At 44.3% G+C, this 24,849-nt stretch overlaps 1 protein-coding gene across 1 annotated transcript in view; it reads right to left on the reverse strand.

Annotated features, from left to right (window-relative positions):
• Window positions 1-24,849, reverse strand: part of SLC26A4 (solute carrier family 26 member 4) — a 177,707-nt gene that overhangs the window by 11,057 nt on the left and 141,801 nt on the right. Inside the window, exons 17-18 of the mRNA XM_069229830.1 lie at window positions 12,332-12,562; window positions 38-92 (exon numbers count right to left, since the gene is read on the reverse strand). Of these exons, the coding sequence (XP_069085931.1) occupies window positions 38-92; window positions 12,332-12,562 (286 nt within the window). The remainder of the gene's footprint in view (window positions 1-37; window positions 93-12,331; window positions 12,563-24,849) is intronic.

Below are 24,849 nucleotides of genomic sequence, written 5' to 3' on the forward strand. Positions count from 1 at the left end.
GGATGAAGAAGATAGGGTAAAAGTCTTTGATATGTACCTTCATATGCAGCAATGAAGACTTTCACGTCAATCCTTTGGAATTCTTTTGCAATCTGAAAATAAAGGATGATATTTCAGAAATTGTCATATTCATATTTATGCTTCAGGGGTGTTATTTTTGTTATTTCTGTACATGCATAATATACGTACTTCTTTATTAACATCCAAAAGATTTTAAAAAATGTGTGAAGACCATCAAAAACCGCAGTATTGCAACATGATTGAGAAACTATTACATTTCTTAAAAATTAAATACAAAATATTTCTGACAGTCACAGTGTATTCTTCTTTTTAAATAAACATTACAAAATAAGACAAGCTATAAAGCTATAATCTATCATACACATTTCATAGTTCAACTCTCTTTATTGAAATTTTACACATACTCCCGCCTACAACCACCGACTGGCGGGACAAGTGAACTTTTATGACTAAGCATATAATCCTTCTTTAAACATAAGACCATGAGAACTCCCCCCACCCTATACCAACCCGTTCGGGGGTACATCATCCATACTTTGTCTATGCGAGTACCACTGGTGGCTGGGTGTCTGTGCGTGATGTTAATCCCACTAACTAGATCATGGGGGCAGCTCCGTAAGGCAGAGAAGTCTCAAATATTTCAGACAGGACAGTTCGCAGAATTCCGTAGTCAACAGGAAGATAAATGGGGCCCATGTCTCCCTGTAGGATTCAGCTTGTGCAGTTAGGGAAACCAAATCCAGTGTGTAGGAAGTTTATCAGTCCCCTACAGTGAGAGAATCATCTGATGTGCTGCCGCTGGGGCAATATCTACCTGGCAGTCTCTCTGTGCTTTAAGCGGATATGTAAGGGGATTTGGTAAGCCCAGTACGGTGTAAGTGGGGAATCTAGGAAGAGTTGTGTCAAGAAAGGTGTCTATGTCTTTCAGAATAGCCTCCAAGAAAGGAGCTATTTTAGGGCAGTCCCAGAGAATATGTAGTAAGGTCCTTTTCTGTCTGCAGTGCCGCCAGCAATTGGGGCTGTGTATCGGGTTATCTTTGTGCATTGTAGGCCGCATGAAGTACCAGCAGAACACTATTTTCGTGGCCGTTTCTATGTTTGCAGAGCTGGAGCTTACATGTCAAGCACAATGGTAAATGTTCTCCCATTCTGCCACCGAAAATGATCTACCTAACTCCTGTTCCCAATGTTTCTGGCTGGAGGATTTATCTTGTGGGGTTGGTGGCAAGAGTAATGCGTATAATTCGGACACCTATTTGCAATCTTCTTTCTTTATAACAAGCCATTTTTCAAATATAGTCAGGGTGCGTCCTGCCCCTAGTTCTACTAAGCTGTTGTAAAGCCAGTGCCTGACCTGCAAATATCGTAACTGGTCCGTTTCTGGCAGCGCATAGTGGTACTTTACTTGTTCGAATTTCAAAAGGCCATCTTCATGAAAAAGGGGGTCTATAGAGCGGCATTCAGCTACCAACCAGTGGTGGAATGCTAACTCATTGAGGCCAGAGGTGAAATCAGTGTTCCCCAGTAGTGGAGTCAGGGGTCAGGGGAACGACGTCAAGCCTCTGTGAACAGCGATCGCATCCCAAACTCTCTGGGTCGCTTGTGTAATTGGAGAGGAGTAGAGTCTCCATGCTCATTGCTGGCACGTGAGGAACGGGATTTTCCATAGCTGGGTACCTGCAATGGCCAGGTCCATAAAGAGCCAGTGTTTCTCTGACTCTGACTGGGACCATTCCATGAGGTAGCAAAACTGGGCTCCATAGTATCTCTGGAGGTGTGGGATCCCCAAGCCTCCCTCATGCAGAGGACAATAGCTCCATTCCCTGTTCTTGAGGGGGCGTTGACCTGCCCAAATGAAGCCAAGGATTTTATTTTGGAGGGAGGCAATTTCCCCGATCGGAGGGGCTACTGGGAGGGCTGGAACAGAAATAGAACTCTCAGGAGTATCACCATCTTCACTGCAGCAATCCTGCCTAGCCAGGAGAGACGATAGGATCGCCATGTATTCAGGACTGTAGTAGTTTGTTTAAGCAGCGATTATTAGTTAAGGGCTGTAGTGGCCTCAGCGGCGGTATATAATTGAATACCTAAATAGGAGATGGAATCTTTCTGCCATTGTATGTGGAAGCGTCGGGCTAAGAGTGATACATCGTCTCATGGGACTGTGAGATTTAGGGTCTGGGCTTTGTTAACATTCACTAAGAAGCCAGAGTCCTTCCCAAACTGTTCGATTCTTTCCAGGAAAGCAGGGAGTGCCACTGATGAGTTATCAAGAGCGACAATAAAATCATCTGCATATAGACCGAGGGTATGTTCCTCCCGGCCAAAGCTGACTCCCGTGATGCCTAGGCTAGCCCTCACTCTCTGTGTGAATGGCTCCAAATAGAGAGCAAAAAATAAGAGTGACAGAGGGCAGCCCTGCCTCGTCCCCCTACTGATGGTGAAGGGAGCCAATGTTACTGTATTCACATGCACAGTTGCTCTAGGGAAGCTGTAACTGCTCAGTATCCAACTACAAAAGCATTCTCTGAAGCCCAGGTGTGCCAGGGTGAGCTCCAGGTATGGACAGTGCACTCTATCAAATGCCCTTTCGGCGTCAACCGAGAAGAGTGCGACCTGTTTCGAAGATCAGGGCACCTTATCCAAGATATGTAGTAGCCTTTTAGGTCGAGTATTCAAGACCTCTTGCATATACTTTAGTATATATTTCTTGTATACTTCTTTGTGGGCTCTCTGCTTTTTCATTGGTTTGTTTCAGTGTCTTTAAAAAATCCTTTCTTGCTAGTGGTCAATCCTTCCTTTTTGTCCCACCTTTTCCTCAGTTGTATACTCCCCTGGAGCATGGCCACAGTACGTGTACCCTTCCACTTATGCCACTGTAGCTGGTGCTTAGGGACTACGTTTTTCTTAGGCTAAGAGCATTTGACCAGAGCACTGGATAGTTTCAGTGGCTCCAGTCCGTATCTGTAAACAGAGCTCAAAATCACGTTCTTCTCAGGTTACATGTGCTGTGCATTCAAACACGAGGTCAAATGCTAAAGGCTGTTTTATGAGGGTGCCTGTTTCCGCCCCCTGCCACCACTACACAAAGACAATCACGACCACAACATTTACATTGGTTTCCTTACGCGCTGCTGATGCATAGAGAAAATTGCTACCACTACAATATTTAATACAAATTCTCCCAATTTACGATGGCCGCTGCATGTTATACGCAATGACGTCATTAACGTCATGACACGGTCGTCTCTTTTCCTTTGCCACTGCTTGTTTTTAATGGGCTTTAACCATTTATGATAGTTACAGAGATGTGATTCATCCTCCTATTGCCAGGTGACGCTGCAGGTCGCTCTGCTCTCCCGAGACTATTTCTCCCGAGTATTCCTTTGCAGAGGCTCCTAAAATCTCATGTGACTACCCTTTTCCTCCTCTTTTGTTCCCTAAGCTCCAACCTGGGAGTCGGCAAGAACAAGAGCTGACCAAAGGAGGCAAGGAAGGGGCTAAAAAGATGAAAGTTCCCTCTATTAATGGCGTGGTGCTTGGATGCCTGGGATACAAGTTAGATGGAGTTTGAAGCCCCCACTCTTCCAGTTTTTGAAGCCACCACTCTTCTAGTGGTAGTATGGCAGTGGGCACATGGAACAGAGGCCGGTGCAGCCTTACTGTGAGCAAGACGACACAGTGAAATGTCCCTACCAGCGCAGTGTGAATTTCATTTCTTAATGCGTTGTTCGTGTTTAATGTGGTCAGAACATAAGCCTGTCATGGTTTGCTTGCCGTTCAAAAGCAGTTATGGTTGAATCCTACCCACCCCCAAAATGAGTGGGTGTTGACTTTGATGTCAGTTTCTTAAGCCAGTGTATATTATTCTCTTAGCAAAGATATAATAAATGCAGACATTTGCAAGAGTTATGTTCACATGATATTGAAATGTTCCTCCTCTTAATTGTAAGTACCCGAGTTATGAGTGTTATTAAAAAAAGATGCAAAACACGCAACTCTTTACCAGTGCAGAGTTAATGGAAGTAAGGCATTACACATTATTTGGAGTGATTGCCCAGACTTCGAGATAGTGATTCCCTTTTGGGTAGAGTGCTGTCACTGGTGACTTGGGATGTGTTATACTTGGTCATCTGGCGTTTACTAAACTGTACGAGTTTTTCTCATCTTAATATGTTTTATCTCTGGCCATTTGATGTTCTTGGTCTAACAAAACCACGCCTTTTTGTCAAATATTATATTAAACGCGATTTTGTTGAGGCAGTTATAGTTTTTGCCTTTACCATTTTAACATTTGTTTCCTATTTTAAGGGCCCTCTTTGGTCATATTTGCGTGCAAGGTCTCATAAATACTTTTTAATCTGTTGCATGTTGGTGTCAGTAAAGCTTTCTGCGGTATGTGTTAACATCTTCCCAGATTCTCTAAGCTTTGGTATTTTGCATTTTGTAATCTTGAAAGTAATTGGCCTGAGGCTGCTCCTGTAGCTGCTTTGGTGTTATGGGTTGACAAGTGGGAAAACGTATCCCTAGCCTTACAATATATGGATATTGAAAGTTACAGAGGAATTGCATGACTATACAGAGCAACAAGGGCAAAAGCAGGGTTCCTTTATATTAAAGGTACTTGCAAACATTTTCCCAGGAAACACAAAGTTTGGTCAGTGATGTAAATATAATAAATACAGACAATGTTTTCATTTTTTGCTGCAGAAAGAGGAAGAATGTAAATGGAAATGCTTTAGTTATATGCAAGGCCACTGGAATTATCTGGCAGAGAGGACTAAATTATGCAGCAGGGTTGACCAAATTATGTGGCAAGAAAAGCCCAGTTATGCATTTACAACACTAATACCTCTAACTCAAGCAAATGCTAGAACTATTGCATTGAAAATGCTTGTTTGTATTATCGCTGCATTGCCAATGAGGAGTGAAGCCTGATTGGGAGGGGGGCTATAAGCCCTGGCATTAAGGGGTTCAGATGGGCTGCAAAAATACTCCTGTAAAGTTTAAGATCATTGTTTAGCAGGGAGACAGGTCTATTTGACCCGCATTGTTTCAGATCTTTACCAGGTTTGCGGATAACACTAATTGACGCTTTCATCATCGACTGGGAGATAGTGCCTGGGCCAGTATAAGAGTTAAAAAGCCTTGTAAGGATGGGAGCTAGAGTTGTGCAGAAGGCTTTATAAAATGAGGCTGGGAAGCCATCCGGGCCAGGCGATTTGTGAATCTTTTGTCTGGCTATCGCTCCGATGACGTGGAGTGTCAAGGTCACTGGCCTGTTCCGGTGTAAGGCTAGTTGTGTGTGTCCGCCCTAGGTATTGCGTAGGCCTCTCTAGTGTAAGTGTCTAGGCTGTATAAAGCTGAGTGTGGAATTCACATAAATGGTCTGCTATTTGATGGTCATCTGTGATGTCTATCCCGTCCTCCCCAGCCTCCACCCTGGTCTTCTGGCATTGGGCATGTAACCTATTAGCTAGGGGTCATCCACTTCTGTCTCTCCCAACATAGAATTAATATTTTAAATGTAGCAAGGCATATTCGACGCTGTCTATATCTATCCCTGCCAGTTGTTTCCTAACGACCTCTTGCTTTCGCCACACTCTGCGGTCTCCAGTTCAGTTGTGAATCTGTTCCAGTTCTCGCGCCTGAAGTGAAGTGGGTTATTCTTTGTGCGCTTTGTTGTCCACTGCGGAAATGGCTATAAATTCACCCCTAAGCACTGATTTCATGGTGTCCCAGAGAAGAGATTTGGGCTTATCAGGGCTGTTATTGAAATTGAGGAAATCCTGGATTGCGGTTGTAATTTGTTGCAGCAACTCTGGTTTGTTAAGAGAGTCTCTCGCAAGTGCCAGGGTTGATATACTATTATGGCAGAGTTGTCTAACAGTGAGCAGGCATCTATGTCACAGACAGGGGACAAGCACTGGACCTCCTCTGTTCCTAGGAAATGGTCTAACCTAGCGTAGGTCTGGTGGGCGTGTGAGTAGAACGTGTTATCACGTGTGGTGGGGTGGCTGTCCCTCCATAGATCTCTGAGACCCTGCTCCCAAAGCCAGTACTTATAATCAGCAGCTAGTTCTCCCATCCCGCCCTGTCTCATAGCGGAGCGATCTAGGGTGTTGTCAAAGACTATATTGAGATCTCCTCCTACTAATATGTGTCTGTTAGGGAAGGCAAGAATCTCCGTCATTGAGCGGCAGAGGAAGACTTCTTACCCTCATTGGCAGAGTAGAGAGAGCCCAGTGTGAATGAATATCCCTGTATGTGTACACTAAGGGCCAGTAGGCGCCTTCTCATCTCTACTAATCTGCCCCCAATCGCCCCTTAAAATGTGCTGGCCACAGAATAGCCACCCCTGTTGTTTTCAGGAGGAGAAAAGTTGTTGTGGGAATGTTTGGACTGGAGGCGGTGCCAATCACTGGGCAACAGGTGTGTGTATTGCAGAAGACAAATGTCGGCTCCAGACTTCTTTAGATTTGAAAGTACCTCCCATCTCTTAACTGGGTTGTTTAGCCCTTTAGCATTCAGTGGGAGAATTCGTAAAGTAGCAATTGGACTAAGTCAAGGCTAAGACGGCTAGGCATTGTGCTCCCCGAGATCCAAGAGTACCATGATCTCTGTAGTGCATGCTCCAGGGTATATCTAAGTTGGTACATGCGTGCCACTTAGTGGGGGAAAGTCTGTATGTTAGGTACCCATCTAAATGGCTAACAGAATAAAAACCTCTAACAAAATAACAACCAAACAGGTAACTGTCCCTGGGAAGGCTGGAATATTTGGCTTCCCAGTGGTGGATCTCTGGGTCTGAACCATCGTCAGTAGCGGTCTCTCCTTGAGGTACTGGCCGATATGTGGTCCCCCCACCTGATACATTAGGTCCAGCAGGGCTCGATCATTCTCCCTCAGTTGTCTGTTGTCGGAGTCCCGTAATAAGACTCCTGGCCTGCTCTGTGTTCCTGAGCCGGGGTCCAGGTGTAGATCGCTGGCAGAAGACAGAGGCCTCCTCTTGCCTGATCTCCTGCTACCTTTCAGATTTCCAGAGGTGTGGGATGTTTCTTCCGTTGTAGCCGGGTAGATTCCCAACAGCTCGCAGGCCGCTTTCAAGGAATGGATCTGATGGAGCGACTCCTCCGATTGAAGTATGAGTCTAAAAGGATGGCCCCACGAATAATATATGCCGTGGTCTCAAAGAAAGGTGGTCACTGGGCAGAGGACCTTGCATTCCGGCAGCTTTAGAGCACAGAGGTCCTGGTATAATGTGACAGTGTGTCGTCTAAATTTCAGTGGATGCTGATCCCTTGCTTTATGTAGTATCTGCTCTTTGAGGGTGAAGTTGTGGATACATGCCAAAATGTCAGTAGAGCGTGATGAGCCAGCTGGAGGGAGTCCAACTCTGTAAATCTGGATCAGCTTTGGGTCTGAGGCATCTAGGATCTGCACAAAGAGGGCCTGCATATAGGACTCCATGTCCCCTTCCTCTGCTCCATGCAGGCCCCCCCCAGATTCTGATGTTGTTACGCCTGGACCTGTTATCGAGGTCTTCAGCATGTGCCTGGAGATCAATATGTTGTTCTTTAAGACGGAGGACCTCTTGTTAGAGTTGTTCTTTCTCTTTTTCACTAGGTGTCTCTCTGTCTTCCAGTGTGGCCACTCTGTCTCCCAGCTCTGTCACATCTGTGCAGATCGCTTTCAGGTCTTGGGAGAGCTCCTTTTTAACAGAATGGTGGTCGTCTCTGTGGAACGTGAAGATTGACTCCAGGAAGGAATCAGCTCTGGGTCCTCCGCTTCATTGCCCCGTGGCAGAATCCAAGGTGGAAGGTATGGGAGAAGGGTCTCCCTGTCCCCCAGAGGGGCATGTGAGCATGTCCCTGAGGATGCCGTATTTCTTGCTCCTCGTTCCTTCCATGTTCGCCCCTGTTCCAGCCTCAATAATGCCGGCCACGTGGGCAGTTGTGAGAGTCCACCACCTACTACTAGGGAAGGAATGGCATAGATGAGGTTTGTGTCAGAATATTGGGGAGGTCAGGAGCCTCACAAGTCCTGCGCGGTGTTTCAGACCGTTTCCCAGCAAGGGCTGGGCAGCTACTTCAGGTGGGCCACCATTTCTGGTGTTTCCAGTGGCAAAGACTGGCATAGCCACTCATTCCTTGTGTGAGGCAGGTGACCCATCGATATCTGGCAGTCCATAGGAGGCTAGGCCATGGGTTATCGGCTCGTCAGCAGGGGAAGGTGCAAGCATTCACCAGTCCGTTCCTCCAGAACCCGGTGCTCCAATCCACAGCCTGGAGTGGATGGTGCCATGAGGCACAGTTGGGATGAACTGAGTCTTTTTACACTGGCAGAGGGCTGCTTCACTGTTGGCCCCAAGGTCTTTATATAGTCTCTCTCCCGGAGTCTCACCGGGCTCACCAGGCAGGAGTTGATCCCCAGGACACCGGCACCGTCCAGCGTGCGGGTCCAGTATAGAGGAGGAGTGGTTCCTGTAGGGCTGCATTGTCTTCTGCCCTTGCTCTTGGCTCCGCTCGTCATCTGGGCCACCTACCCGCCCTCTGGAGTCAAGACGCCTGCGTCCCGCAAGGCTCAAGCGAGGCATCAGGGGCCAGGCGAGGCGCCCCCTCCCCGGACCAGGCTGTGTGCCCGCAATCAGCCCACAGGAGAGAAATCTTTGGTAGGAAGGACGCAGTGTGGTCCACTACCCCGCCATCAGCTGCAGTGTCGCTAGGTAGGCTCCCGTTGTCCGCCAGGGTCTGTAGTCGTGGCCAGGTCACAGTGAAGACCCGCTACTCCGCCTGCCCGAAATTACAGGTTGGTCGCCATATTGCAGGCCATATTGCTTCAGGTGTGATTTGTCTGCAGTTTTGCTGATCCCCTTGGGTCCAGGTGGACAGGGCAAGATTTCAGGTAGCAGGCGGCAGCTTTCACCTGGGTGGGGGGGCGCTCGTCACTTCGCATTTAAAGTCGGGAGAGAGACCCAAATGCGCGGCTCACTCCTTCACCACCTCAGCCACGCCTCTATCATACACATTTTAGAAAAAGATTCATTTGTCATGTTAGAATAAAAAAAATTGAAATCAGTAACATCATCATTGGAGGCTGCAAGTAGTTGCTTAAGGCATTGAGAGAGGAGTTACTTTCGTGCATTTGCATTCACAGTGCCCTCTTTGCCGTGGCAGAAATGACTGAAATTGATTCCTCAGTAGTTCTGTAGATCTATATTCTATCAATTAACAATATACTCTAAGCACGCCAAGTTCAAACAGGAATTACAAACTTATACTAAATGGATCAGTTCTGTCTGCACTTTTAACCAGAAATAAAGGTAGCCAACAAAGTAAACCGTTTACATTTCTCCAATGAATTGGTGAGGAAGAAGAAATGTATTTGGTGTAAAGCAGATTTCTGAATTTGTTTGATGTAAACTAGATTTATTTCCCCGTCAAAGCAAACAAAAAAGACTACCTAGCAATCAAATGTTTTGAGCGCCATGCCTGGTGTAACCCAGTTTCCAATCCTCATCATTGAAAATAATGTGATTTTAAAAACATTGCCTACTTTTAGCGAGTGACCGGAGCTACTTCCACATACAACTCATTTTCCCTTCCGTTGTTTTACCTAGTGACTCTTATACGCACATTGTATGAACTATATTTAACCCCTTGTTCGCCACGGATGTAATGGTTACGTCCGTGGCTGCGCCTCTCAGGCGCCACATACGTAACCAATATGTCCATGTACCGGCCCTCGGGAGAAGCGCTGGTGTTCCCCCCGAGGGCCGCCCCCCTCACCCCACCAGGTCAGGGTTGGAGGGGAATCCCTTCCCCTTCCACCCCTGCCCCCCCCCCGGCATCTGATGACATCAGCGCGCGATCACGCGGGCTAACCTCATCAGAGGCCTGCATTTGGATTTCTCTTCCCATCACTGGAGGGGCAGAGAAAGGCATGAAAGGAGAGGAAAGGCGTTTCCTCTCCTTTCATGTCTCTCTCAGCATTTCTGCCATCGGATCGCGATGAGAAATGGGAAATTCTTTTTGTATTGTAATTGTAAATTTGTGGCTCGTCTCAGATTCCAGAACTTTCTGTCACTGAAATGAGAGGAAAAAGTGTTTTTTTGGCCAAATTTTGAGGCCTGCAAAGGATTCTGGGTAAACGAACCTGGTGAAAACCCCACAAGTCACCCCATCTTGGATTCCCCTAGGTGTCTAGTTTTAAAAGATGCGCAGGTTTGGTAGGTTTCCCTAGATGCCGGCTGAGCTACAGTCCAAAATCCACAGCTAGGCAGTTTGCAAAAAACAGCTCTGTTTTCTTTAGGAAAATGTGATGTGTCCACGTTGTGTTTTGGGGCATTTCCTGTCGCGGGTGCTAGGCCTACCCACACAAGTAAGGTACCATTTTTATATGGAGACTTGGAGGAACGCTGCGTGGAAGGAAATTTGTGGCTTCTCTCGGATTCCAGAACTTTCTGTCACTGAAATTTGAGGAAAAAGTGTTTTTTTTACCAGGTTTTGAGGTTTTCAAAGGATTCTGGGTAACAGAACCTGGTGAGAGCCCCACAAGTCACCCCATCTTGGATTCCCCTAGGTGTCTAGTTTTTAAAAATGCGCAGGTTTGGTAGGTTTCCCTAGGTGCCGACTGAACTAGAGGCCAAAATCCACAGCTAGACACTTTGCAAAAAACACCTCTTTTTTCTGTGGGAAAATGTGATGTGTCCATGTTGTGTTTTGGGGCATTTCCTTTCGCGGGCGCTAGGCCTACCCACACAAGTGAGGTACCATTTTTATCGGGAGACTTGGGGGAATGCTGGGTGGAAAAACATTTGTGGCCACTCAGATTCCAGAACTTTCTGTCACCGAAATGTGAGGAAAAAGTGTTTTTTGGCCACATTTTGAGGTTTGCAAAGGATTCTGGGTAACAGAATCTGGTGAGAGCCCCACAAGTCACCCCATCTCGAATTCCCCTAGGTGTCTAGTTTAAAAAAATGCACAGGTTTGGTAGGTTTTCCTAGGTGCTGGCTGAGCTAAAGGCCAAAATCTACAGCTAAGCACTTTGCAAAAAATGTGATGTGTCCATGTTGCATTTCCTGTCGCGAGCATTAGGTCCACCCACGCAAGTGAGGTACCATTTTTATCGGGAGACTTGAGGGAACACCGAATATCAAAACTAGTGTTATTGCCCCTTGTCTTTCTCTACATTTTTTCCTTCTAAATGTAAGACAGTGTGTAAAAAAGATGTCTATTTGAGAAATGCCCTGTAATTCACATGCTAGTATGGGCCCCCCAGGAATTCAGAGATGTGCAAATAACCACTGCTTCTCAACACCTTATCTTGTGCCCATTTTGGAAATACAAAGGTTTCTTGATACCTATTTTTCACTCTTTATATTTCAGCAAATGAATTGCTGTATAGAATGAAAACCAATTGCAAGGTGCAGCTCAATTATTGGCTCTGGGTTCCTAGGTTTCTTGATGAACCTCCAAGCCCTCTATATCCCTGCAACCAGAAGGGTCCAGCAGACGTAACAGTATATTGCTTTAAAAAATCTGACATCGCAGGAAAATGTTACAGAGTAAAACGTGGAGAAAAATTGCGTTTTTTTTACCTCAATTTCAATATTGTTTTATTTTAGCTGTTATTTTCTGTAGGAAACCATTGTAGGACCTAAACAAATGAACCCTTGATGAATTCAGAATTTTATTTACTTTTCAGAAATGGTTAGCATTCTCGGATCCAGCATTGGTTTCATACACATGTCTGTCACTAAGTGGAAGGAGGCTGAAAGCACAAAAAATAGTAAAAATAGGGTATGTCCCAGTAAAATGCCGAAATTGTGTTGAAACTGTGGTTTTCTGATTCAAGTCTGCATGTTCCTGAAAGCTGGGAAGATGGTGATATCAGCACCACAAATCCTTTGTTGATGCCATTTTCAGGGGAAAAAGCACAAGCCTTCTTCTGCAGCCCTTTTTTCCCATTTTTTTTAAACAAATGAAATTTTCGCTGTATTGTGGCTAATTTCTTGGTCTCCTTCAGGGGAACCCACAAAGTCTGGGTACCTCTAGAATCCCTAGGATGTTGGAAAAAAATGACCCAAATTTGGCTTGGGTAGCTTATGTGGACAAAAAGTTATGAGGGCCTAAGCGCGAACTGCCGCAAACAGCCAAAAAAAGGCTTGGCACCTGAGGGGAAAAGGCCTGGCAGCGAAGGGGTTAAAATGTACGTGACAAATTATTATTGTGTGTAAAAATGCGGCCCTGCAGCTCAATATGGCGTTACTGCAGTAGGCATGGATATTGTACAAGGGAAACAAACATACTTGCTTAATTGACCTCACGGCGACAACGTCCATGAAGGGTATCCCTCCAAAGTCGAAAATGATGCTGTGGATGCTGACTTTGGGGACCGACACTTTGACTGGCAGGTCTGAATTCCAATCCACTTGCACCTCCACCTCCTTGGATTGGATTTCATTCTCTTCGGGATCATCCAGGTCGGGGTCAGGCTCAAAGCCTTCATTGGTAACACCGCTTTCACTAATTATGCCATTCTAAAAAACACAAGGGGAAAGGTTCACATCAAGCTGATGAAAACAATGCAAGGATACTTAACAAATTCAAATCTATTATTTAATGTTCATGAAAATATTGTGCTACTTAAGACTCTACTCGGATCATCTTATTAAACATACAATCAATTAGGCAGTGAGTCACTCAAAAAAAGGAAAATGGACATGCACCATCCTTCCCTGGAAATCAAAGAGATTGCCTTTTGATTAGGAACATCAGCAAACAAAGAAATATATGCATTTTGAAAATATTAACAATTAACAGTAACTATACTACGGAACACTACGTTAGTATAATTACTATTACTCTCACCGCGCCCACAAATGCAGAACTTTTAACACCTATCAAGCTTTATGACACAATTTTCTGCAAGCACATTTTCTACCAAGGGCTATTTACATTTGTGACTGTGGACTAATCAGTGGCCATCACCACAATGCAATGTCCCACTCTTAGCTCACCACCATACATGCATGTGTTTTGACCTTAGGGAAATTATCATCTTTGCCAGACAACTGTCCCAGGGATTCTAATCACCCTCAGTGCATGCTCCATCTCATAAGGGCAAGCAAAGCATCACCAGTGGCCTTTTGCTATACTACCATCCCTACCACCAAAGTATGACTCCTGCCCTGAGGGGGGTTATAACCTGGACAAGCAGATTTTTCCATTACCCAACCCATGCTAATGATCTCTACAGGGACCAACACTACCTGTGAAAATTTCATGACAGCCTTCCCCATATGAGCCAGCAGATTTAATTTTTTGTAACTTAACACCTATGCTCGGGGCACGTTCTGCTGTCATCATCTATGTATCAACAATGTAGTGTGTGATCCAAAATCATCATATAAAAGTCTGTTTACGGTGTGGTGTGGGTCCCAATCAAAGTAAGTATGCATTAGATTACAAGAGGCCTGGGCGGTCTCACATAATGACCACAGCACTTAGAGGATGGCCAGGTTTTGGCAACATGCATTCTGGTCTGTAGGCATGCACATGAAGAGACACTTCACTGAAATGGTGTTAGTAAAAGAAAATGGTGTGATCCAGAAACCATGCTCAAAGGGCAGATCACACATACACACATGCATTTTTCATGCCAAGAAAGAAATAACTTCTAGGCAAAGTGTTCAATCAATGCTCTATGCACATTTGTGCACAACTCTGAATTTTTGATTTATCATCTTCTGCATTTCTCTGGTTCTTCATCACCACAAGTGTTTGACTCAAATTACTCTTTCCCAACCTGACCATGTGATCAGTATAGGGAAAGGTGCGGAAGACATTGTGACGCGAAGGGTTAATTAGCTTAAACAGTGTAGATGAGCGTGATGCCTGCTGAAGCCAGAGCAACGTTGAAAAGATCATGATGTTCGCTTTCAAGCTTGTTTTTTTTAATGACATTCCGTAGATAAACTTATTTGCAGCTGCATGTGTAAGAAACAGGTTGTGAAGGAGATTCAGTCTCAATCTTGAGAACGAGACCACAGTAAAAGATGGAATGAAAACAATGGCCAGGGAATGGCAGAGCAGCCAAGAGACATGTGCTGATAACATAGCTAGAAAATGCTGGAAGGGGATAGAATCCAAGCGTCAGGTTATTTAAGCACTGAAAGGTGGGTGAGGGAATTGAAGCTCGCAGGTGGAGTTGTGAAAACTGTCATCTTCAGACCCAGCGCTGCCTCCCTGTTGTGCTGTTCAGAGACCGTGACGCTCGAGGGGGAGAGAGGTCCAAGCGGGCGGTAGAGGGCTTCCCAGCATTTCGTGGACTAAGTTAAGTTCCACCCAGGGATGAAAGACCTTTGTTTCTCTGCTCTATTATTATGATTGATTATTATGCTTGCACTATGTTTATAATCTGAAGTGTTCAGCTCGTTTATATTTTGCTTTCTGAACATCATAGTGTGAGCCTGCTGCAGTAATTGAAACATACATTTTGATATGCAGTTAAGCAAAGCTAATCTGAAGAACTCAGCTCGTTTATATTTTGCTTTCTGAACATCGTAGTGTGAGCCTGCTGCAGTAATTGAAACATGCATTTTGGTGTGCAGCAAATCAAAGCTTATCTGAAGTATTCAACTTGTTTATATTTTACTTCCTGAACATCGTAGTGTAACACATTTTGGTATACAGTTATTCCAAGCTTATATCTGTCAATGAAGTCTTTGCTCATATATATACATAGATGCTCTTTGTAGTGTACTCATATATATATATATATATATAGATGCTCTTTATTGCTATTTTTATTCTGCAATTGTTGAAGTGCTAAATTCATACATTTCCCTGAAATTCTATTAAAGCTAAGTTGTGTTCATTATTGGCATGTGGTCCTTCATTGAGCGTCCCTATTGACTGATATCGAACAGGTGTCAACCAATCACCTAGATAAGACATTTTGGTACCAGGAGTGGGGTATAAGTCAATAATGCCTCTTTGGGGAGTAAGAAAAGTGAGGCAGAGAGCGGAAGGCAGCATGGGGCAGAAGCCAGATCCATTCCCGGGTGGTTAGCAACTGACCCGTTCTCTGGTGTGGCAGGACTCCTGAACCGGTGGTCAGCGCCGGTGTTATGGGAGGCATTAGATGAGAAAGTGACTCCTCTCTAAGTGGAAGATGCAGTTAAGAGTGTGAAGCTAAGAGGGGCGAAGCTGGAGCTGAAAGCAGCAGGGCAAGTGGGATGGCTTTTCCTGTCTGCGCTCCATACGGTGTACAGAAAAACGTTAACACAAGATGCAGAGATGAGAAAACTGCGGGATGAGGTTGCAGCCTTGCAGGAAAGGAACTTACTTATGAAAGAAACTATAGAAAGTGCAGTGACTAGGGGTGATCAAATGGAGGCAAGGTGCACCGCATTAGCAGTACGAGTAGCAAAACAGAAGAGTAGGCAGAAGCTTAAAATACCCTCAGCTGTGCAAGTGAGGGCATTGGTACGCAAAGAAAACTGGGATCCTTATACTTGGGATGGAACAGTCTTGGATAATGATGATGACTGGAATTGGGAGGATGAGGTGGAAGTACGTGTAGCAGAACTAGGTGGAGTTGAAAGTGGAGAAGGACGTGTAGGTGAAATTGAAGGTGAAAGGGGAAGTGTAATGGAGGTTCGCCCACTCGTGCAAAATAAATCAAAGGGAGTGAATGGTGGGTAAATACAGAATTCTCGTTTGGTAAGAGATTATACACAGAGTGTGTTGTTGGAGATAACTCGCATGTTAAGGTAGATGCCTGCAGAGCCTTTGTTTAAATGGTTGGTGAGATTGTGGGACACTGGAGCAGATGGTACATATTTGTCACCAACTGAACTTTTGAAAATGGGATCAGTAACTACAAATGCCATGTTAGGGCAACGGTTACGAGGTGCACAGGGGCAACAAGCTTTCTCTCTAATGGGTTGGTTGATGGAAGGAGTGAAGCAATTGTACCCAACTGCTATAGATGTGGAAGAGAGTTGGGGCCCTTGGCATATGATTTCAGAGGCAAATGAACAACTGCGAGAAATGGGGATGCAGAACGCAGTGTATTCCCAACAGTTTTTAGGACCTGATGTTGAACCCATGACAGCAGGGATCAGGGCACGGTTAATCAGAAATGCCCCTCCGCATATGAAAGGTGCCTTGTTGGCTCTTCTAGGACCCGCTCAGGGAAGACCAGTGGGGGATGTGGTGTTATTAATGGCACAATTGGAAGGGCTTGACAGACAAAAATCAACAAGAGCAGTGGGGCAGGACAATAAGTATAAGGGAGGAGAATCTACAATAAAAGTGACCAGACGACAAATGTGGATAGATTTGGTGAATGCTGGGGTGAAGAAACAGGAGATAGATGGGAAGCCTACCCCTTATCTGCTTAATAAATGGAAAGCTTTGCAGCGTAGACAGAAAGAGAAGGAGGCATTTGATGAGAAGCAGCCCTCAGCACCCCCCATGGAAGAGTCTGAGAAGGAAAAAACAGACTCAGGGAAAAATAGGAAGGTGCCTGTCTCAACTCTATATCCCGACTTGTCCAGCGATGGCTGGGAAGTCCCAGACCCCTTATTATGAAGGTCAGGCCAAACCCCGGGGGTCTGAGCAGTGCAAGAGGTAAGCCCCGGGCACAGGCGGCCATATGTACCTCTCATCATTTATTGGCACAAAGGAACACAACATGTTATGGCACTGCTCGATACAGGTGCGGAAGTAACTTAGATAAATGGAAACCCTAAGAGGCTGCCAGGAAAGGGTGTGATCATTAATGGTTACGGGGTGCAGAGACAGAGGCCAAACCTGTTAAGCTCAAATTGTCAATTGGTAAAGGACCCCCGTTCACGGCAGAAGTATTAATAGCCGAAGTACCAGAATACATTATTGGCATGGATTTGTTACTAGGCCAAACTATTGATACGCATTGGGGAACATTTACTTTTGGTGTGAGGAGCGTACATATAAAGAAATCTAGGACAGTTCTGGTTGGACATGCAAAGTGGAGTCCATTACATGTGCCTCCTCCAAAGGAGACGGTGTGCATTAAACAGTACCGCATACTCGGAGCTCATAAAGAGATTTCAGAAACCATGCAGGGGCTGCTAGATGCAGGCGTGTTAAGGCCGACTGTGAGCCCATTTAACTCTCCCATATGGCCCGTGAAGAAACCAGATGATACCCATCGAATGACTGTCGACTGTCGACAACTGAATAAAGTGGCTCCACCCTTGGCAGCCACAGTCCCAGACATCATCACACTGGTGGAACAGTTGAGTAAAGATGTGGGGGAATGGCATGCCGTGATTGATTTAGCAAACGCCTTCTTTTCAATTGATATTGATGAGGCCAGTCAAGACCAATTTGCAATAAGCTGGCAGGACAGACAATTTACATTCAGGAAGTTGCCCCAGGGGTACGTGCATAGTCCCACATTGTGTCATGGGCTAATAGCCAGAGATTTAGCCAACTTCTTGGCAGGAAACACCCGACTTGCACATTACATTGACGACATAATGATCACTGGGGAAACTAAAGAGCAAGTCTCAGAAAACACTGGAAAGGTTAATTGAATACTTACAGCAGAGGGGATGGGCTATTAACCCGAAAAAGGTCCAAGGTCCGGCACAAGAGGTGAAATTCCTGGGCGCTATTTGGTCAGGACCGGTAAAAAGAATACCGCAGAAAGTGATTGATACGGTACAGCAGCTAAAGATTCCTACAACTAAGGCAGAAGCACAACGATTTATTGGTTTGATGGGATTCTGGAGACAACATATCCCTCACTTAGGATTAATACTGAGACCATTATATCAAGTCACACGAAAAAAGCACCCTTTCCAATGGGGACCTAAACAGCAAGATGCCTTTGAGTGAGCAAAAGATGCATTACAGAATTATTTTGCGTTAGGTCCCATGACAGAAGGAGACCCGTTTGAGCTGGAAATGATAGTACAGGATGATGTAGTGATGTGGAGCTTATGGCAGAGGCAGGGAAAAAAGAGAGTGCCACAAGGATTCTGGTCAAAGAGATTAACACCATCCATGAGCAATTACACCCCGTTAGAAAAGGAACTAGCAGGAGCATATTGGGCATTAGTGGAAACAGAACGCATAACTGGTGACCGGCCGGTTACCTTAAGAACACGGGTCCCCTTACTAGGCTGGATAAGAGAAGGAGGGGTTGGCACTAAAGTAGGCAGGGCACAGGAGTCTACCATCGTAAAGTGGAAATGGTATCTGCAGCAGAGGGCAAAACCGGGGCCAGCAGGAGTGTCGAAGTTACAAGAAGATATGCTGGGGGCAGTGGACTTACAGGCAATGGTCCCCTCGCCAGAGCCATCTGAGATGGAGTCCTCACCATTTAAAACAGCCCCAACTTTTGAACAACTCACTGAAGAAGAACAGCAAAATGCATGGTTCACAGATGGCACCGCCCGGTACCATCAAGGAAAAAGGCAATGGCAAACAGTCGCATTCCAGCCTGCTACAGAAACGCTGTTGCTGCGAGGAGGAGATAATGGATCAAGCCAGCTTGCAGAACTACAGGGGGTAACAGCAGTGATCGAACAGGCCCCCATTGGAGAAAAAACATTTGTGTACTCTGACAGCTGGGCCACTTACCAAGGACTAGTAAGCTGGGCCCCGACTTGGCGCAAGGGTGGATGGAAAATCAAAGTCACCCCCATTTAGGGAGGCGAGCAGCTATGGGAAGAGATGTGGCAGAAAGGGCAAAAATGTCAAATCTATGTGGGACATGTGGATGCCCATTGCCCATCAGACACCTCACTTGCATCTCTATTCAACAACACCACAGATCAGATGGACAAAACACGAACAGTGGTCATCAATGAGGAGGCTGAAGCTGCTCCAGCAAACTGGGCTCAGGCAACATCTGGACATCTACGAGAGAATGGCACTTATGCATGGGCACAGCAACGACAGATTCCAGTTACTAAAGAACAGGTGCAACAAGCAGTAAAGGAGTGCCCCACATGCAACCAGATAAGACAAATGCCCCTGCAAAAGAAGCCTAGCTGCCATATTAGAAGAGGAACCGCAGCTGCTACAGTGTGGCAATTGGACTATATCGGGCCGCTACCAAAGGAAGGAGGAAAAAGCTACGTATTGACCATGGTGGACACCTACTCTGGCCTTATGTTGGGTATGCCCTGTAAGTCTGCAGATCAGAAGTCCACTTTGCGAGGGCTAAACTACCTGATAAAACATTATGGGGTACCTGATGAAATCCAAACAGATAGGGGCACACACTTTTCAGGGAAAACAGTGCAGGATTGGGCGCAGGAACAGGGAATTCGGTGGATTTTACATCTTAGTTATTATCCACAAGCTGCAGGCATGATTGAGAGATATAACGGATTGTTGAAAGAACAGCTAAAAAAGTTATCAGCACATCAGACTCTAAAAGGATGGTGTAGTAATTTAGACAAAGCCTTGTTCGAATTGAACAATAGACCAGTTGGGCAGCAGACTCCTTTCGTTCGAATGACAGGGCATGATAAAGAAATCACCCACACAATGATTGTCTGGAAAACAGACCCTCGAGCTCGATTACCTTTACAGGCTACCTCTGGCAGTATAGGATTGGACCTGTTTGCTCCAGAGGATGGAGAAATACCTGTAGGACAGGTGAAGACTGTTCCCCTAGGAATAGGAGTAAGAGTACCACCTGGAACATATGGTAGAATTGCCCCTCGATCCAGCCTAGCCATCAAGGGAGTGTTGGTGCTAGGGGGAGTCATAGACCCAGATTTTAGAGGAGAGGTTAAAGTAGTATTACTGAACCAAGGAGATGCTACTGTATTGTATCAAGCACATGACAGACTTGCTCAATTGATTTGTGAACAAGCGTATACCCCCCACATTGAAGAAAGATCTGCCCCCGATAACACCCAGAGAGGTGAGGGAGGATTTGGAAGCACAGGAAGAAGAGTATGGGTGCATCATCCAGGGAAAAAGCCAGAGGCAGGCGAGATATTGAGTCAAGGGGTTGGGAGTATGTATATTGTACATTTGAAGAACTCTAATGTACCTGTATTTGTACCTGCAGTGAGACTTACCCCACGGTCGTAAATGATGACATCTGCATCGATGACGTGGTTCCTGTTTGCGGTCATGATTATAACCGGAAGAAGTGTATGGGTCCGACCGAACATAGTAGAGAATGTTGTTACGGACCTTCATGTCACTTGTGCACGTCAAGCCGCTAACGTAACTGATGACCAGGGAAATGTTTCACTTTGCAACGTGAAGGTACCTGGAGGCAAGTGGATGGCTGCCAAAGTTGTAACCTGGAAGGTAACTGGATAGCAAATCCGACATGCCAACGGACTGAACGAGTTGCAGGGGATGCCAGCAACAGTACAGGCTTTGAATTATACGCTCAACATGATATGTAAATATTGTGACACCATTGTACCTTTTACACCAGTACAGGCATATCCGTGTAGACCCTATGATTGTTCCAACAAACAAAATATTTTACCAGGACATATGGTGGTTGTTACAATGAACAATGGAACCAAAGGAGTTCGATACTCCAAATTGCCCGCCTTTATGTTTTATGTAGCCGAAAGACGCATGGTTAGCAACTTAGGCAACGTTTCCATAGTTCGATATAGAATAGGATGTAAGCAAGCTTTGCATGCAAGCATAATTAACCATATTGTGTTACAGATAACTATTGCCAAGGGGAATGTTTCTAAGTATGATCCATTATGCACACCATGGACACTACAGTTATGGCTCTTGACGAAGTTACGCATCAGAAGAGATCTAGGATCCTTGATAGCCGGGGCCACCGGAATTGGGGTAGGGGCCCTGAATGCTTTTCATATTGAAGCCATTAGGAATAAACTATCTTCTACAGGATATAGTACAGGGGAGGCCATAAAAGTAATTTCACAATGGGGGCCCACACACTCACAAGAAGTATGGAAGGTTCTGCGTGGGTTGTATCGTGATTGGCAATGGCATAATTTCACTTATGAACAATTTGGAAAAAGCTTTCAAAGCACACAAACAGTGTCCAAAGGCATTCAGTGCATACTATGGCAAAGCATTGTTAATCAACAGTATGTAGACTTCAAAGCAGAATGGGGACAGCTTCAGGGTGAATATTGGAGACAACAATTGCATTTGCCTGAGGAAATATGGGTAAAGCCCATACAGTTTCATTGTGAGGGAGAAATGTGTTATGCTCATTTTGATATAGCTAGAAGTGATGTTCCTCCTGAAATATGGTGCCCCTTTATATTGCTCCCTGTAGTGATAGGTGAAGAATGGTGGATACCTCACACTGACAAAAAGTGGATTGATCAAACAAATCACACTGTAGGTCCCACTAGATGTGCAGATTGGTCTAAGGGGTGGGTATGTACCCACACTGGACGGGTGCTAGATCCATGCCTTCACCCAAAACCAGGAGAATGTGAATGGTTACCTTATCCTATTAATGGCACAGACAGGAACAGAGAGTATATGTTACGTTACTAATCATCCCTTACTTATTAACAGATTTGTACAAACCACCGGAGAGCAGGTAATTTGTATGTGCAATATTACCAGCATTATTGACATAAGTACTCACATCCTATACCGACCGACTAAGTTCACCACAACCACATTACAGACGCAAATGCAAGCACAGTGAGAATGGAACATCCCGCTTGTTGTGAAGCTGCCTCGACTAGAGGCAATCAGGCGCTACGCACAAATCACATTTGCTAAATTCGACATGGCGGCTAAATATACCAAAGATACCGCCATACAGATGACCATAGACGCCAAACAGCTTATGCACACTGCTTCACGCATCCAGCAAGTAACTGAGCACCATTGGTATGACATCTTCTTAGGATGGGCACCAGGAGCTACGAAGACGCTAAATATAGTGTTACATCCGCTAATTTGGTTATTGATTGTCTGTGTCACGCTAATGATTATACTATGTAGACTATATGTACGCACAAACCAGCTTTATACCAAGATGCAGGCACTTAGAATAATGCTAACAAGTATTCGTAGCAACCTAGCTAGCGAAGCGTCAAAATAAATGATTCTTGTTTCGCATGCATCGCGCTCATCTAAGGGGTGGAGTGATCAGTATAGGGAAAGGTGCGGAAGACATTGTGACGCGAAGGGTTAATTAGCTTGAACAGTGTAGATGAGCGTGATGCCTGCTGAAGCCAGAGCAACGTGGAAAAGTTCACGATGTTCGCTTTCAAGCTTGTTTTTTTTTAATGACATTCTGTAGATAAACTTATTCGCAGCTGCATGTGTAAGAAACAGGTTGCGAAGGAGATTCAGTCTCAACCTTGAGAACAAGACCACAGTAAAAGATGGAATGAAAACAATGGCCAGGGAATGGCAGAGCAGCCAAGAGACATGTGCTGATAACATAGCTAGAAAATGCTGGAAGGGTATAGAATCCAAGCTTCAGGTTATTTAAGCACTGAAAGGCGGTTGACAGAATTGAAGCTCGCAGATGGAGTTGTGAAAACTGTCATCTTCAGACCCAGCGCTGCCTCCCTGTTGTGCTGTTCTGAGACCGTGATGCTCGATGGGGAGAGAGGTCCAAGCGGGCGGTACAGGGCTTCCCAGCATTTCGTGGACTAAGTTAAGTTCCACCCAGGGATGAAAGGCCTTTGTTTCTCTGCTCTATTATTATGATTGATTATTATGCTTGCACTGTGTTTATAATCTGAAGTATTCAGCTCGTTTATATTTTGCTTTCTGAACATCGTAGTGTGAGCCTGCTGCAGTAATTGAAACATACATTTTGAAATGCAGTTAAGCAAAGCTAATCTGAAGAATTCAGCTCATTTATATTTTGCTTTCTGAACATCGTAGTATGAGCCTGCTGCAGTAATTGAAACATGCATTTTGGTGTGCAGCAAATCAAAGCTTATCTGAAGTATTCAACTTGTTTATATTTTACTTCCTGAACATCGTAGTGTAACACATTTTGGTATACCGTTATTCCAAGCTTATATCTGTCAATGAACTCTTTGCTCATATGTATACATAGACGCTCTTTGTAGTTTACAAATATATATATATATATATATAGATGCTCTTTATTGCTATTTTTACAGCCGAAACGCGTAGTGTGTGAATTAAAGACTCTAATTAATTTCTGGGATTTCCCGAGTGTGCGTCCTTCTGTGGAAGTTATTTTCATTGTTTATATACATATATATATATATATATATATATATATATATATATATATATAGATGCTCTTTATTGCTATTTTTATTCTGCCATTGTTGAAGTGCTAAATTCATACAGTTCCCTGAAATTCTATTAAAGTTAAGTTGTGTTCATTATTGGCGTGTGGTCCTTCATTGAGCGTCCTTATTGACTTATACCGAACAGGTGTGAACCAATCACCTAGATAAGACACCAGGCATACCTAAATTGTACCAACATGTACATCTCTCTGACTCTATCTCTCCCCACTCTCTCTCTCTCTCTATATATATATAGATATCGCCAGTAGATAATATATATATATATAAGTGTGTATATATATATATATATATATATATATATATATATATATATAGACATACACTGAAAAAACAAAGTTTACATGGACATTATAGTTAGATTCTGAATTTACTCATACAAAGCCATAGAAATTCAGCAGTTATAATTAGAGTTATTTGACGTAACTATAACTCATGCCCTAAGGTAACTATAACTCGTGCCCTTGTCATGCACAGTTTTCTTATCAATATTTTGATGGCAAATGTTGCAGTGATAATATCAAAGATGCCATAGAAGATGTCATGAATGATATACTATGTGGAGTAATTAGTTGTGTACGGCAAAGGCACAAGTTATGGTTACCTTAGGACATGAGTTACAGTTACTTGAAATAACTCTAACTATAGCTGCTGAATTTCTATGTGGTTTTGTACGAGTACATTCAGATCCTAACATGGTGAAGAAAAATAATTTTAAACCCATAATTTGACCCTAAACCATCCCTATATCACACCCCTATATCACACTCCTAGGGTCATGGTACCTCCACCCTGACCACTTATACCACTTTTCATTTCTATTTTCAACCCCTAGGAACCTCTCCCATAAAATAAAATGGTGGCCACGACTTTCTAGTCAGGTTGTGGCCAGCCAATTACAGCACTTCTATTTGAGTGTGCATTTGTGAAAATTCACAAATTTTCCCAATATATTTGTGGCCTAAGATATGCTAATTTGGATTGTCCTTAATTTTTCATAAACTACTGAACAGATTTACACCAAATCACCAAAAGCACAATCTGCTACCAAAAGCTATCTTTCTGCCAAATTTTATGTAATTTCATCCAGCAGTTCGGGCAGTAGTCTTGTCTAAAGGTCCTATGGAAATTAGCATGGGAAACGCAACTTTTTTAACACTCCCTTTTTCTCGGCCCCCTATTAACAGATCACCCCAAAACTTTCCATGTGCAACAAGAATCACTGGGGCACTTTTTCTGGAAAATGTTATATATATATACTGGAAGATGAAGGATCACAAGAAAACGACAGCCAGCCAGGGCAAAAATCTGGATCCCAAAGGATATATATCAGCGGAAATATATATATATATATATATATATATATATATATATATATATATATATATATATTTATTCTTACTACCCTAAATGGCCATTTTAGTGAGTGACTTAGAATAGGAAAGTATGTCATTTTAGTGACTGACTTAGAATAGGAAAGTATGTTATTTTTATTAGGTCAGACGTTAGCTGAGACCTTTTGATTTTACTAAATTTAT

The sequence above is a fragment of the Pleurodeles waltl genome, chromosome 4_1, assembly GCF_031143425.1.
Source record: "Pleurodeles waltl isolate 20211129_DDA chromosome 4_1, aPleWal1.hap1.20221129, whole genome shotgun sequence".
NCBI classification, from domain to species: domain Eukaryota; kingdom Metazoa; phylum Chordata; class Amphibia; order Caudata; family Salamandridae; genus Pleurodeles; species Pleurodeles waltl.